The sequence below is a fragment of the Haplochromis burtoni genome, unplaced genomic scaffold (assembly GCF_018398535.1).
Source record: "Haplochromis burtoni strain Fernald_Lab_line unplaced genomic scaffold, NCSU_Asbu1 Contig_12, whole genome shotgun sequence".
NCBI lineage: Eukaryota > Metazoa > Chordata > Actinopteri > Cichliformes > Cichlidae > Haplochromis > Haplochromis burtoni.
In genome coordinates this window covers 2,344,092-2,359,136 of record NW_024582373.1, presented here as the reverse complement: position 1 = coordinate 2,359,136, position 15,045 = coordinate 2,344,092, and the positions used below count along the sequence as shown (strand labels likewise).

Here is a 15,045-nt window from a genome sequence, read left to right as displayed (position 1 = left end):
CCCCAGGGGAACAGGAAGCCTGTCGTTACATAATGAATATGTCCTGGCTCGCAGGAATAAAGCCTCTCTGTTTATTTGTCTGGCGAAACACCATGGAAAGTGCAGCACCGTGTGTTTGGTGACTCCTATAACGAAACTTTCATTCGCCTCCTCTGGAGTGAGGTCATGGCGTCCCCTCTGCTGGACGATGGAAACAGTAGGCTTTGGTCCGACTTGGGTGTGCTTGCCACCCCGCCCACTCTTTTACCAGTATGACACCCTCTTCACGAAACTACTAGAGAATGAAGTTGATTCATTGAGAGGAAGGGATTTAAAAGGGCAAAGAAACAGAAACACTGGTGATGTCAGGTTACGATTTCAAAACAGATTTGACGTTGTTCTGTGTCTCAAAGCCAGGTGTGGAATCAGCAGGAAAACTATTACTAGGTTTTCTTTCATAATAAGATTAGTACCGTCCCACCAGCTGGAAAATTCAACATTTTTTCATTAATTCTTATGTCAGTTGACTGTAAACTCTTGAAATATCATCACAAAAGCCTGTTAACATGAGTCGACACTAATAAAAGACCTTCCAATTAATATCTTCCGGCTTGTGGATGAAAAATTGAACGTTCAAAATCTAAATCGTGACTGATGAGATTCCTGATTTCTTCAGTGGCGGTGCTTAGTCAGGTTCTATCACAGGAGCAAGCCATTTTTCCAAATCACATTAAATCTACTGAAACAACATTGAACAAAGTGCTGTTGTTAAGCTAAAGCACCATCATATAATTTGACCAAAAAATGTTCCCATCTTCCCTCTTACTTGTCTTAATTTCACTGCAATAAACATTTTTCTTTCTTTCTCATGTCTTAATGGCAGTTACCAGAAAACCAAACCCTGCATACTTCTGGTTTTTCTATTTATCGTCAGCTGATGCTATGTTTACAGTGTTTTCTGCCTCCTCTCAGAGTTCCTGTATAACTTGACGGCTGATGTGGAAAAGCGCCTGAAAGGCCAGCCTTCCAGGGTCTACTTTGCTCAGAGTGGATCTCAGATCAGCCAAATGAGCCACCAGCTCAGCCTGGACATCAACCGAGAGGAGTGCCAGCGCTATACCGCCTACGTTAAGGTAAGTTTGGGTTGTATGTGTGGTCCTGCTGCTGGTTGTGTTTGGATTGGGCAGTCCACTTGCTCTTTGTGTCCTCGGCTGATCTCTGTTACGTTCCCATGACCCTGAGCACTCCCACCATGTAGTGTTGATTTGTGATATGAGTGATTTGCTTTTGTGGCCTATTTTTCCTCTGTCTTTATTTATTTATGTAGTTTTCGGTTAGGCCATCAATGTCCACACATTTCCAGCTAAAATGTTTGCACAGACCGAACAAAAAAAAAAGAAAAAGAAAAAATAAAGTGTCAAGATAAAGTAATAAAGTGAGGGTCATCACATGCCTCTTCTTAGTGAGAGAATTTACTGCTGTAGCTTAAGGCCACGGATCAACGGGCATCTGCGGGGAAGCTATTTGTGTCACCCTGCTGGGTTAGGTTAAAGGTAACAGTCAGTTGCTTGATGGTTCCTGAAACCATGCGGCTCAAGTGTGTGTCTACAGAAACTGACAGAAACAGGAAACAGAGTCTCCTTTGTCATCGCATAGTCCCGTTATTGTGTTCCCATGTGATTTAGTCTCACATCCACAAAGAGGGTCCTCATCCTGAGGGCACCATCCATGTTTCACTCCGCTAATACGGAGGCCCACTGCAGGCCTGTAAATTTCACTGGCGCTCTTAATGGTGCTCTCCAGGCGTTTTCTCTGTGGGAGGCCGAGCTGCCAACTGAGGGAGGTTGTCATTACCACGCTTTCCTCTCATTCTTTTAACTAGTCAGACTGTAATGAGCGTACAGCACACCGAAGAGTTGTAGCAGCAAGACTTTTGTCTTTTTTCCAAAGAAAGCCTTATCACAGTTATCAGGGTTTACTCAGTGAAGTGAGCCCAGTGTTTATCCAAGCTCTTCAGAAAGCCTGTATAGTTTAGCAAACAGGAGAATCTTAACATTTCAAACTAAAATTTCACTTGTCCTCAACCAAGGTTCAGCACACATAACATTAACAGGAGTCATAAAATAGTGTTTCTGCCCAGACTGAGTCTGACATTTACCTTCTTGTGGGTGGGCGACTGCATCATCACTCAGTTCTAACCTAAGGCTGTCACTTATCTCTGCCATCTCTCAGCTGTTACACAAACACACTTGTAGTGTAAGTGCCATCCATCAGGCCAGATGTTGCTTCAAGGACGGCGTCTATTTTGCAGCTCTCAGCGAATTAAAGGCGCTGTATAAAAACTGCACTTTGATGCTAGTCTGATCACAGCATTAGCAGTCTTTCCGGGGACCAGACTAGCTGCTTCCACCTGTTTCCACCTGTTTAAATGTCTTCTGGCTCTAGCATTGCACAAAGAGTGGTATTGTTCTGCTCTTCTAACTCCTGCCCACAGGACAAATCATTTTCATGCTTTAATATCTTAATGTTTGGCAAATATTTAACTTTGTAGATGGAAAGTGTATTTTGGGGTAACATATGGTGCATTTGGATTGGCTTGACTGAGGTGTAAAAGGACTTCCACTCTTTGGTTTGTTTATTTATTTATAGATTTTATGAATATGGCCTCTGATTCCACCTGCCTGGTTGCAAAACACACAAGAGAAACCCCCGAAGTTATCCAAAGGTGAAAAGCCGCACAGGACTGTGAAGGTGTGGTGCACAAATTGCAACCTAGCTAGACTGTTTACAGGCTAAATGACCTTAAATATGTATAAAAAGTAAAGGGGCCCAAAGATTAGAACTTAGCGTGGTAACTATCTGTCATGAGTTTTTGTCATCATACATTATATGTTTGGGAGAAGAGCTAAAGAATCACCATAATCAGAGGTGATCTGGCTCCGCTCTCACAGAGGGTCTAGTGTGCTTGACCAATCGCATCGTTTATCTTACTCATGTGTCTGCCCACATGAGCCAATCCTCCCATTCCCTAGAAGAGGTATGCTAATGGAAACCAGCTGGTTCCTCGACTGTATCCTCGGTGGTGGAGGGTTTGCGCGCCCCCACCCTTCTTTCAGCTTAAACGTACAGTAAAAACACAAGAGTGAGACTAGCGTCACAGCAGGGTGCTGGGCTGCTGTTGTGTCAACTGGAACTGCACGCTGGTGCTCCTGATGGAAAACCCTCAGGGTGGGGTTGGCTGCTCAAGCCCTGATGCATGAGAGCCGATGGAAGCAGGCCCCGAGTTATTCCGAGATACACTCACGTTTAGAGCTGCTGACCATGTGCTGAAGCCATTTATTGACTTTATACATCAAATTCCTTTAAATGAGCTCAGAAACTGAATAATACACTGTTAAAGTTGTCTTAGTTCCACATAATGTGCATGAAGCACACACGTTCAGCTTTGACCATCTGAAGTCAAGTAAAGTTAAAAAAAAGCTGGACATAGTGTGTTCAATAAATCATGACGTGCTGAGAACACAGGAGCATAACAAGAGTTCTTCAGAGGGTACAGAGTACAGAAGCAAATAGTTCAGTGTCTAACTTGTTCAAGCATAATTCCTCTTACTTTCAATTTGATCATTTTAAACATGTTTTCATTGGCATCAGTAACAACATACCAGCCCCCCAGATGGCCTTTGTTTGGTTATTTTTAGCTAAATAAACTCCATCCTGACTTTTGCTGGAGTTGTACCTCACATTTAGGGAGGGAAATCAGCCATGATGACTGATGAGTGATTGAAAGTTCACATGACCAGAGGTTCTGTGCATGAGATGGAAATGATTCATTTAACAAGCAAACCACCAACTTTTAGTAGAAATTCTTCAGTTTGATGTTCAATTATGTTCACTTGGTACATTACATTTGCTGCACAAAGTCTCAGCCTATTGTGACAGACAGAGTCCAAGTAGTAAAATAGCTTGAATAGCTTGTTTGGAGTGTTATTCACAAATGGACACCTACACATTTAACCTTTGTAACAAGAATAAGTGCAAATGCTTGGGAAACAGGTATGTTTCTTCATTCAGATACATTAAAAAGCAAGACAAACACAGCTCCCTTCAAACCATGGGTTTCTCATTTTGGTGTCTTGCTTCTTTTTCAACCCAAAGGAACCAGTTTTGAATTGCTAGGGTAGCAGTGCTAGCTTGTAGCATCCACTAGCAGTACAGGAAAAAGAGGACTAAACAGTGTAAAAACAGAGTTTGCACAATTCTAATGAGGTTGAAAGTCAATGCTTGGTATGACCACATTTATTCTTTAACTCAGCCTGAACTTATGAAGACTAAAAACTAAAAAAGATTTAAAAAGTAGTCTTCAAGAAGCCATTCAAAGCTCTTTGGATGTTGGGTGTTGCTTTTGTTCTGTTCTCCCACATTGCTTCAATAATGTTGAGGTCCAGTCACTGGGGAGGCCAATCAATGACTGACAGTCCACCACTGTGTGTTGTTCTATCGAGGTATACCCTTTACTGCTTTTGGCAGTGTGATGTGTTGCCACTGATTTCCAGTCCAGCTCTTTTGTAGTTTGGAATTGACATAGCCATTTTTCTCTGCTTCCCTTTCTGAAGAATGGCTTGTTGACAGTCAATTTTCCACTAAGACCATTTCTGATAAACCTTCAGTGAACAGTAGATCGATCAACTGAAGGATCAGATGACATCCTGTGTCGGGTTCTCTGTTAATGTTTTTAAACAACATGACGTTTGGATACTATTCATGTGCTGTAGTTAGTCTTTTGTTTTTGTTTTTTACACCATGCCAAGATATGCTAAGTTTTTGGCTAATAGCTCTTTGGGAATCACATTGTTGGTGGAATTATGCGATTTTATTCCTGTTATCTTTCATAGAATCAACTAAGGAGATGGAAGCAAGTTGTGTTTTTTCAACAGGCTGCTAGTAACAAAGTCCCTAAAGATACAATTTAAAATTGTTTGTTTGCTAAATTGTCTGTTATGTATTCATCCCTTGATTTGGGTGCTTCTTTTATGCTTGAATGATTCACAAATCAGCGTTAAGTGGTTCAACAAACAAACAGAAAAGAAAAAATATTCTTCTCAAAATGGTCAGCTAGAAAACCAAAACGATTGTCGGGTTTCCAGCCACCCTGCGACCCTGATAAGGATGAAAAGAATGGGTGGATGAATAGATGGATGATTTTATCACCAACATCATTAAGATATGACATTTGTAAACCACAAATATCTGTACAAAATGTCAGGACATGCATATCTTTATAAAACATGATGGGTTAATCAATTCCTATTATCATTTAAGAAAGTACTAAACTCATGCATGCTGTGAATACATTTCTTTGTTGAATGGAAGCCATCAGTGCCCATCGGTTGTGTTAAATAGTGGCTTTGATTCACTGATTGTTTTAAGATATGAGTTTAATTATTCCATTGTTATATTTTGTGCAGTTCTTCACTGTTTAAATCGTTGGCTGTATATCCATCATCATGCATGTTTTTACTCCAGCAGTCCCATTACTGTTGAGCACACGTGAGCCTTGAAATCATGCCAAAACTCAGCTCCATTTGTGGTCATGAGTGGTTTTGTGTAGCACTGGAGATGCATCACAGGCTCCAAGGAGGAGTTAAAATAGGCAACTAAAGCCCTGCCTGTAACAGTTGTCTGTTTAATTTAGCTTGTAAAGTATCCTGCCTGGCCCCCTCTCCCCTGGCCTATATACACCATGTCCTACATCTCATGTCCTGCAGTAACATTTGCTCGGCACCACTGCAATATTTAAACGTCGGCCAAACTACATTCTGGTGACTGCTTCTATTATTGGGGTATCTAAAGCACGGCCATCTCTCTGTCAAAGCTAAATGCTCCAACGCCCTTTCCGGTCGACTGAATGATAATCATGACTCTACGGTCGTGTTGTGCGCAGTGACTGTTTAAGGGCAAGTAGATGGACTGATGGTGGTCAGTGAAGTCACAGAATTGAATTAAAAGTCCATTTACCTGCTCGTTAGTGCTGTATCATACGTCATTCATATCTCATTTGGCTAAATTCCAAAGGCCTGTCATTTCAGCAAACAGCCTTTAGGACAACATCGAACGTGAACAGCAGCCAACAAGAATATCATTGAGACTGTATGAAAAGCAGTGAAATGTATTAGAGGTTCATTAGTGATCCTGAGCGCAGACTTTGACTTGATGTATTACTTGATGTGCGTGTTTAGTTACCCGGTTTACTTTACTGTATCTGGTTCCAGACACACACTGAAGTGTGGTTTACTAGACATGAGTCTGCATCCTAGAAGACCTGGAAAGTAACAGTACTTGTATATTACACCTTTGAGTGAATGACATCTTACTTAATTCTATTTAACGATAGCAATAAAATCAATGTAAGTCAAAACAATTGTGAAGTCATCTGAACCTACTGTTTGACCCAAGTCTGCTCTTCACAGACAAACAGAGTAAGACAAACCAGGAGCTCCTGTGGCTGCATCTCAAAGAGTGTCCAGAAGGACAAAGTCAAAGTTTGGCACATGGAAACTCAGAGCTGCAGCCACACTGCCTGCTTTGTTTGCCCCTTTAAAGTTCAACAGAAATGTGTAATTCCCTTGACACTGGTCTCCTCGTTTCATTTACCTCAGGCCAAGAGAGCTGATACAATGGAAGCATATATCAGGAAAGTAATCAAATCCAGCTGTTCCAATACACTTGGCAGCAAGTCAAGCACCTATTTATTAAGTATATAATAGAAAAAAAATCAAAAACCACTGAAGCTGTGTGCAGTAACAATAAATCAAGTGGAAATTGTCATGGGCAGCATCATATAAATGATTTCAGCTGAATGATAATAGCATTTACTGAATGCTATAGAAGAGCTGTTCAGGATAATTTTAGCTCAGGGAAATGTTTTCCTCAGGATTTCCCTACATGGCTGTGCCAGTATGAACATTACAGGTCTTCTGCAGGGCTGTTTTGTGAGAGCACAGCCGGCAGACGTTTGTTACCATAAAACAAGTCAGAGTTCTTGTTAATTTCCTTTCATATGTGTGTATGCGAGCTTGAAGCGAGGTATTATTTTTGGGATAGCTGCTTGTTACACTTACTCTGTGTTGTTGCCATAGTAAATCTATCGTTGTTACTCATGTCAAGGCGACCAGAGGTTGGGCAGATTTGATGATTTGTTGATTTTGGCAGCTAAGCACGCCGGGCAAAATGCTTCTGCAGTCTTTTGGCCGGGTTACTGCCACATGATGCCACAGCAAGGCTACATAATGGGTGGCCAAGTCTGACCACAATGAAAGAGTTTCTCCTGCCATGTTTCCGACTTCACCGCAGAGGAAACATAGATTATGTATTTCGTAAGAGCAGCCTATGATGCTGTGATACGTCTTAATGACGTTTTTTTTGTTGTTGTTTTTTTTAATAACCCAGCAGGTTTGCCATTATTATTTCTCCCTGCCGTTTGCTAATAGTGTCTGTTTACATCTGGTGGCGACAACATTAAATTCCCCTTCCTGTGTAAACAGACAGGATCTGCCACAAAGGAAATGGAACAAATATATACTCAAGACGGTTGTTTATATGCAGCGCAGACTGTAATGTACGTCCATCAGGTGGATTTGATAAACTTGTGTGTGTGTGCTGTGGTCTTATCGCGGCTTTGTCAGAAAACAATGGTTCCAACAATAACAGTGAAGTAAAAATGCCCCAGATTTGAACACAGTGATGAAATCAGCTGCAGGAAACATCTGGAGATGTCCTCTATCACCAGGATGGGATAGACTCAAACGCACTCTCAAACACACTGCTGTTTTAAAAACAGCACATTTTAAGTTGCTCCACCCTGCTGGTATCTCATCCATCAGAGCAATGTTTTCTCCTGGGACTGAAACAGCCCTTTTCAATAAATACCCATTATTACAGTGTGGTGTCTTTTAGGCTGTCGTAACATGATGCCCAAATTAGCAAAACGAATCCTCAGCCTTTTAGCAGTTGTGCTCTTTATTTAATTAAATGCGTAGGAATACAGATAACACGTTTCCTGTTTGTCCGCAAAGGAGATTAATCAGGATCTTGGAGGAAGTTAATCTCTCTGTACGTTACCTAATTTTTTTTCATGAATGACGGGACAGACATGACTGAGGGATAGGAAAGGGAGAAAGAAAGATGAAGGAAAAGAAAAACAGAAGGGAAGAGAGACAATGAGAGAGGGCACTTAAAAAGAGAAAGAAGAGAAAAAAAATCTCCTGGATCACCTGTTGAGAGAAAAAAAAAGAAAATAAGCAAAAGAAACAGAGCAACATACTAAACACAACACCATCACGTTAATCTAGCTAAGTGTAAACAGCAGTAAATACTAAATATTGAATGTTGTTGTGTAGCAAGCAGGACCGACAGCGCACAATGTGCTTGGAAATAGCAGCCAATAAAGGTGTAGTTTATGTCTATGAACAGTGAACACTCATGTGCACAGCTGTGTGGATCAGCCCGCTTGTATTCAAAAGGTTTCCCCATGTAATGGTCTGCTAGAGGATGTAGAGAGCCATAGCCCTGTCCCCCAGGGCATGAAACAGGCATGGAGGAGATCCAGGCTCCAGACATCCAGAGGCCCGAGAGTGCGAGAGCCCAAGGAGGGGCATCCATGCCACCCTCCTGGGAAGAGCTGAGGAGAGCCCCAGATGAGGGGTCACCCAGTAGCCACGGAGCAGAAGCCAGAGGGGGCTGCAGTGGCGTGCCCGTCGGCTCTGCCGGCAGCCAGCTGTGCCAGAGTGAACCCCAGTAGGCACCCCCGTCCTTCGGCACCCACCAAGGCAAGGGAGCCCATGCCCATCCAGACCGGGGCCTACGGCAGCAGGACCACCCAGCCCCACAGGACCCGGGGAAGCCCACCCGACCCCACCGCAGAGGAAACTGTACCCACCCTAACATTCAATCATCTCCCAAACTGCACAAGAAAGTAGACACCCAGGTTAAATTTATTCTCCACCTCTCCTGTGACTCTCCCCCACCTGCAGAGTGGACTCCTGCAAGAAGTTTTTCATAAAGTTTAAACATCAAAAACACATTCTTAATTATATAATTTGTACTACGTCATTTAAAAATAATTTACTAAAATTAATATCGCTTTTGTAAAGAAAACCAGTTTTCTTTACAATAACTTCAAGTAAAAAGAAAACACATAACGCAATTAAATGCAGCCTGCTTCTTAAACATATATGCAATTGTTTTACAAATAGAAATGAAAAAAGTGCACAGCTCTTAAAAATTGTATGACAATCCATGTAAAATCTTAGGACGAAGCAGGGTTGAGCAAATGGTCAATATAATTTTAACATTACTAACCCCGCCGAGATCAGTCATGGCAGTCTTTATGTTTGCAACCCTGATTGATCGCATATACATCTGTGTGAGTGTTGTGCCAAAGTCTGGATATTATCCAGCTCTAAACACGTCTATAAAGTAGAAACACTTCGTGCACTCTTTTAGGGGAAGGGGGCTAACATCTAACAACAACAATCGAAATATAAACAATAGTTTTTCAAGAATTGTGTAAGAGCCAGCAAATTTTGTAGTTCTCATTGTGACTATCACCTGTATCTGATAGGTTTGTCCGTTTGTCAGCAGCCTTGTTTGAACAATAAAGCATCCAAACTTTTACGTGAACAGTAATACTTGGACTTTTTGTCCATGCTTCTCTCTGTTGTACGTTTAGTGTCATCCCAGAAAGTTGATCCTGTTCATGTGGATGTTACGCTTTCAGTGCGAGAAATGTTTTGTCAGTCATCCAAGTGAGTTCTTCAGTCTCAATTTTAAAGAGACTGGAGAAGTCACATGGGATTTCCTTACTTTGGTGATGTTGCACGCAAACTGAGTTGCTTTTTGAGTTCAGTATCAAACCTTAAAGCATCGAAATGACTGGCTTGGTTGTGCAACACAACCTTCCATACAGTTCTGGCATATATTGTACAGCTTTCAAATTATTTAATCAATTGTAGCAAAAAAAAAACATGTTAATGTTAATTACAGCTATTTAACACCGTACCAGCATCACCAGCTCACAAAATCCGCTCATGCCTCTCAATATCTCTATTATCGCTCTGTTATCTGCCTCCAGATAATATATCAGATATATAAATACAAGTAGCCACATTTTAAAACAGTATTTCTTTGTATTATCTCATTTGGATAGAGATAAACTCATATTTATCTTGCTCTCTTTTTCCATATTGTGACTAGCATCACTAATATTCTCCAGTACAGACTTAAAAGCTGCCTAAGGACACACCGTTTGTGTTTCCTTAAAAGGATCTCCTTGGGATTTTCCTTTCCTTTTTTCAGCTAAGTTTGTTTTGCTTCTCAGGACGTGTCCTTGTGGTGACTCTGCACATGTCACTTAGGTTACAATAGACATCAGCCAAGGGATTAAAGATAATCGGACATGATGGTGACAGGAGCTCTGTGCAGAGAAATGAAGAAGTTATACACCAGTACACGTTATTCCATTTTTATTTACTCAGTCAGCTGCTGACTTTCCACTGCATCGCCTTCCAGCTTCCAACATTTCAAGAATGTTGCGAAGTGCTTAAATGAGATGTAGTAGTGATGCTGAAAATAGACCAGAAACAAAAAAAAATGTGTTAAGAGTGTCACAGTGTGGGAGCCGAGTAAGGACGAACCGAGATATGAGGGAAAACATCTGTGTATTTATAGGTGGCTGGCTAGATTTCAAATCCAGATATTACTTTAATGCAGCTATAGTTAGCGCTGGCATTACATCAAGTTGCTGTTGATGGAATGTAGTAAAAATAACACGCTGATGAATTTGGTATGTTTGAGCAGTAAACCAATTCCATCTGCGAATTTCCACAGGGGAAGCGAGGCACCTTTCTCTCCTCCTTTATAAATCCCAGCTGTGGCTTTAACTGTCTGAGGGTCAAATGCTGAATGCCTTCTTCATGATGCATACGAGAGCATAAAAGTTTTCTGTAATTTGTATTTAGGTGAACGTTGCTTTAAAAAGCAATAAATTCTCGAATTCTTGAAGGCAAGATCTACAGCTCCTTACCCGTGGGTTTTTTTATTTATTTAGGAGGGAGTTGAATTACTGGAAGTCTGGAGCAAAGAGGTGAGTGTTTCAGGGGAAGTTTTTTTTTTTTTTTACTTAGTGAGAGAAGGATTCTGATCAGCATTTTCAAAGCAAATGAATGTTTCCTGTCTCCACGCTGTCATGAAAGCAGCACAAGTATGTCTTGATGCTGTTCGTGATGTGGTTTCACGCATGACAGGACAGATGGTATACGTTTCCTGCCAGTTATGCTATTTATCTGTTTTAGCCTGGAGAAAATACGTGTTTGCTCATGGGAGACGTTACAATGCACCACAGGGTCGCTCAGCCTTGGCTAAAGGATAGGATTTGGATCATTTATGTTTTCACAGAAAATTTGCGCTCAGGATTCAGTGTTCTGTTTGTTAAAACTGTGAGGGTGAAAGCAGGGTTGAAATGAAAGATGATCTAATCTCAGGGCAAATTTGTCAGGCGTTTGAAATGAGTTTGACAAACTGGACATTGAACATAACATGAACACATGAAATCAAACAAGTGGAGAGTGAGAGTGAACACTTCATGAGTCTAGGACCTTAACAGTACCACAGATTCTGATGGGAAATTTCACTTCTGTTATAATTTTTCCATGTTGTCCAAGTGGCACAGTGACCAGTAGAAGTTTATTTGCTCAGAGGTTCACAGTAGGCCACTCCTGTTTACTGAAAGCACAATTTACTCCTAATTACCAGAACTACACAATCCACACATTAGTTTGTATCATGGACTTAAAAAGCAGGACTATCTCTGTCTCGTTACATAGTTACTTAGAAGATAAGTACGATGAGCTGCTCTTGTGTCATCAGTCTGACGCAAGTCTGGATTTTCTTTCTTTTTGGTGTCAAACAGCTTGTGGACTTGCAGTGTGCGATAAATCATGTTGGTGCCTGAAGCTGGACTCGCATCTGAGAATCGCTGCCTCTACAACTAACATCAGACAGAGTGAAATATTTTCCATTGGTTGGCGTAAACATGGCTCATTTTGAATGGGAACTGTTTTCAAAGGCCTGCTGCATACATTTTGAATGACTGGTAGTCTGGCATTTTCAGATTAGTCTGAATCATTTGGTTTTGGACAGACTGACGGTATTACAGCCCAAGAGCATTTTCTGTTTTGTAAACCATACAGGCCACAAAGAACATGTTTAGTTTCACAGATTCATATTGTTATTTCAGACGACACGTTTTTGCTCAAAGCTGCCATGCCGACAGTTTTTTTTTAAATCCGATATATCAATGGAAGAATGTAAAAAACAATGCGAAGGGTTCACTTGCAACAAAACTTTATCGCCTCAACCTGCAGTTCCCCTCAGCTTTATAGAGCTGTTTCGCTTCAGTTCATTGTTTCGCAGGTAGGACAATGATTTTATTGCTTTGGTTTATTCTCACTGAGACTCATAGTGTTGCTTTTGGCCAGAGTGGGCAGCTTCTTTCTGCTTAAAAGCTTGAAAACCCACCAGTACTCTACCAGTTCCAGCAGACAGAAGTGGCTCATTAAACAGCTACATTTACAGAGTTTTCCCGCAAGAATTACTGAAGAACAACACAGAGCTGAGACTGAGTGAATATTGGTCTGAATTCAATCAAGTGGGCGCAAACGCAACTACACTATGTGATAAAAATGCGCTGCAACTGTTGCATGGATTAGCTTTTAGGTCTGCCATCTAAAAGTTGACATTTTATTATATTATAATATTTTGTATTGTCGGCCATATGTAGTGACGTCTTTGAAGAAAATGATGTCACTGACTCAGTATCTGGCCAAATGTCAAACACTATAATCACTGTCCTAGCGGACCACAATAGTTAATGGAAAAGGGCACATTTGATTTTCTAGACACCGTGTGATCAGAAACACAACTCAACATCACTCCTAGTAGGTCAGGTCTACTAGATGAGCATTCAACCACCATGTACATCTTCACAGTATCAACTTTTCAGTTTCTTTGGCCTACTCTAAAAATCAATTCATTCTCAAAATAATGCAGAAAACATACAAATTTCCTTTAAAGGAAAATAGAAACTGTGTGACGAGACAATGAGAGAACAATGGTGCCCTCAGGCACAGTTAAAGTAACAAAATTAGAGGAAAACCACAATAAAAGCTTAATGGTGAGAAACCTCACAGGTCTGCTGTTACTCCCACTGTAAAGTCCTTCACAATGTCCTTGGAGGAAGTTATTTAGATTTTTAAAGAATATCCTGCCTCTGGGAATGACAATTTGAAGAGTTTGGGGGATTTTAGCAGGATGTAAAGGGTGGTTTTTGTGGATGTGAGTGTAGTTCATTGCAGATAAATCAAGTAAGACCTGTCAAATTTGTTATACGGTAAGAGATGTGTGATTTTAATCTCTTCCGGTTTAAGAGTGAAGACTGCTGGTCTGCCTTTTTAAGGAATTATGATGATTCCACAGGTCCAGTCTCTAATCTTTCTGCCATGACACATGAGGATGATTTTCACAGACAGATTGAAGCTGCTCCTATTTGACTCCTCCAAAGGTTTCTAGCAGAAACAACCAGACGACGCTCTTCCCTACTCCCACTCAGTTTGTCATTCCAGGCCTTTCAACATCTGCTAACCTATTCTGAGCAGAGCAGCTGCTGTACTTTGACCTTCTGTCACTAAAACCTTCTGTAATTGTCTTATTTCTAGACTTTTTTAAAGAACACGCTTGGATAAGCTGCGTAAGTGCATTGCTGCCATATGCTGCAGACATTACTATAAATACTTTCAATTTCACATTGTCTCCTAGTGTCTCAGCATACACCCTTACTCCTAACCTTTAACAGGTTGGATCCATTCATCACATAAGGAGGAAAAAAAGGTTTTTCCATTAAAAAAAAAAAAGTTCCCTGGCATTTAGCCCTCAAATAAAACGGCCTCAACCTGTAACTCATCCAAACATCTATTGTCCTTAAAAGGAGTGCTGTATTCACATTTCCCTCCCAAGTTAATAAAGACTTCCCATGACCAGGCTTAAGCTATATGCTTCTGAGGGAATGGTTTGGCTAAGAACGGAGCTCTTCATCTCAGCCAAGCATGAGGCGTTTAAAGTGCAGATCAGAGCCTTTTGCAGTCTGACGTCATCCTCCCCGCACCCACCATGATGGAGCTGCTCCGTGAGCATGAATGGGGCAGCTTGGTGCACTGTCATCTTGTTGATCAGATTAACATGTGAAAGTCTAGCTCTAGCACTAGAATTTAAGGCTAAGATTAATTCACACGGTAGCCATGTTCATTAAAATCGTGCAAGCTTTGTGCTTTACGCTTACGTTATGGGTGCGTGGGAAAAATCCATTCGGGGAGCAGGAATGAATGTCAAGGGAAAAGAGTGGTTGGTAAAGGTGTGAGTTATGCTCTGTTGTGCCAAATAAATGGGTCCTGAGTGTGAACCGGAGCACAGAAATAGTATTTTGGCAGAAGTCTTGTTCCAGAGCGAGGGAGTGTTCAGCTTAACTTGTTTTCTTTCAAAACATGCGGCGTAGCAAGCTGATCTGTGTCCTGTGAATTAAATACATATGAATAATAAACCGGGAAGCACTTGTATCGAGCCTGTTGTAAAAGAAGCAAACTGCTTTAACGTGCCGATTTTTCATCCTACAGCCAATAATTTACAGCTAAAGTGGGTACTGCTGGAAAACAGCTGCCTCCTGCTGAGTTTTGGCATCTCCACAGTATTGACTGGAACCTTTAATGAGTAATTTTGCCCCAGAGATGATCAAAAGTTTCAGACTTCTGTTCAGTGACGGTGCAGAATATTTCGCCTTTTTATTGGCAGTTCTCTCTCCAGAGATGGATTTTTTTCACATGGTTTAAATCTGTATGGGAAATTTTAAAAAATCACTATAGCATCCACAGACCGAGACCAGGAGATAGAAAGGGACAAAAATATTTTTAGTCCAACAGAAACAGATATTGCATATAATGAGCCATATAATGAGGATTTGTG

General features: G+C 41.1%; 1 protein-coding gene across 1 annotated transcript in view; it reads left to right on the top strand.

Moving 5' to 3' along the window:
• itga9 (integrin, alpha 9) overlaps positions 1-15,045 on the top strand; it is a 51,690-nt gene that overhangs the window by 16,148 nt on the left and 20,497 nt on the right. Inside the window, exon 15 of the mRNA XM_005915436.3 lies at positions 952-1,112. Coding sequence (XP_005915498.1) covers positions 952-1,112 — 161 coding nt within the window. The remainder of the gene's footprint in view (positions 1-951; positions 1,113-15,045) is intronic.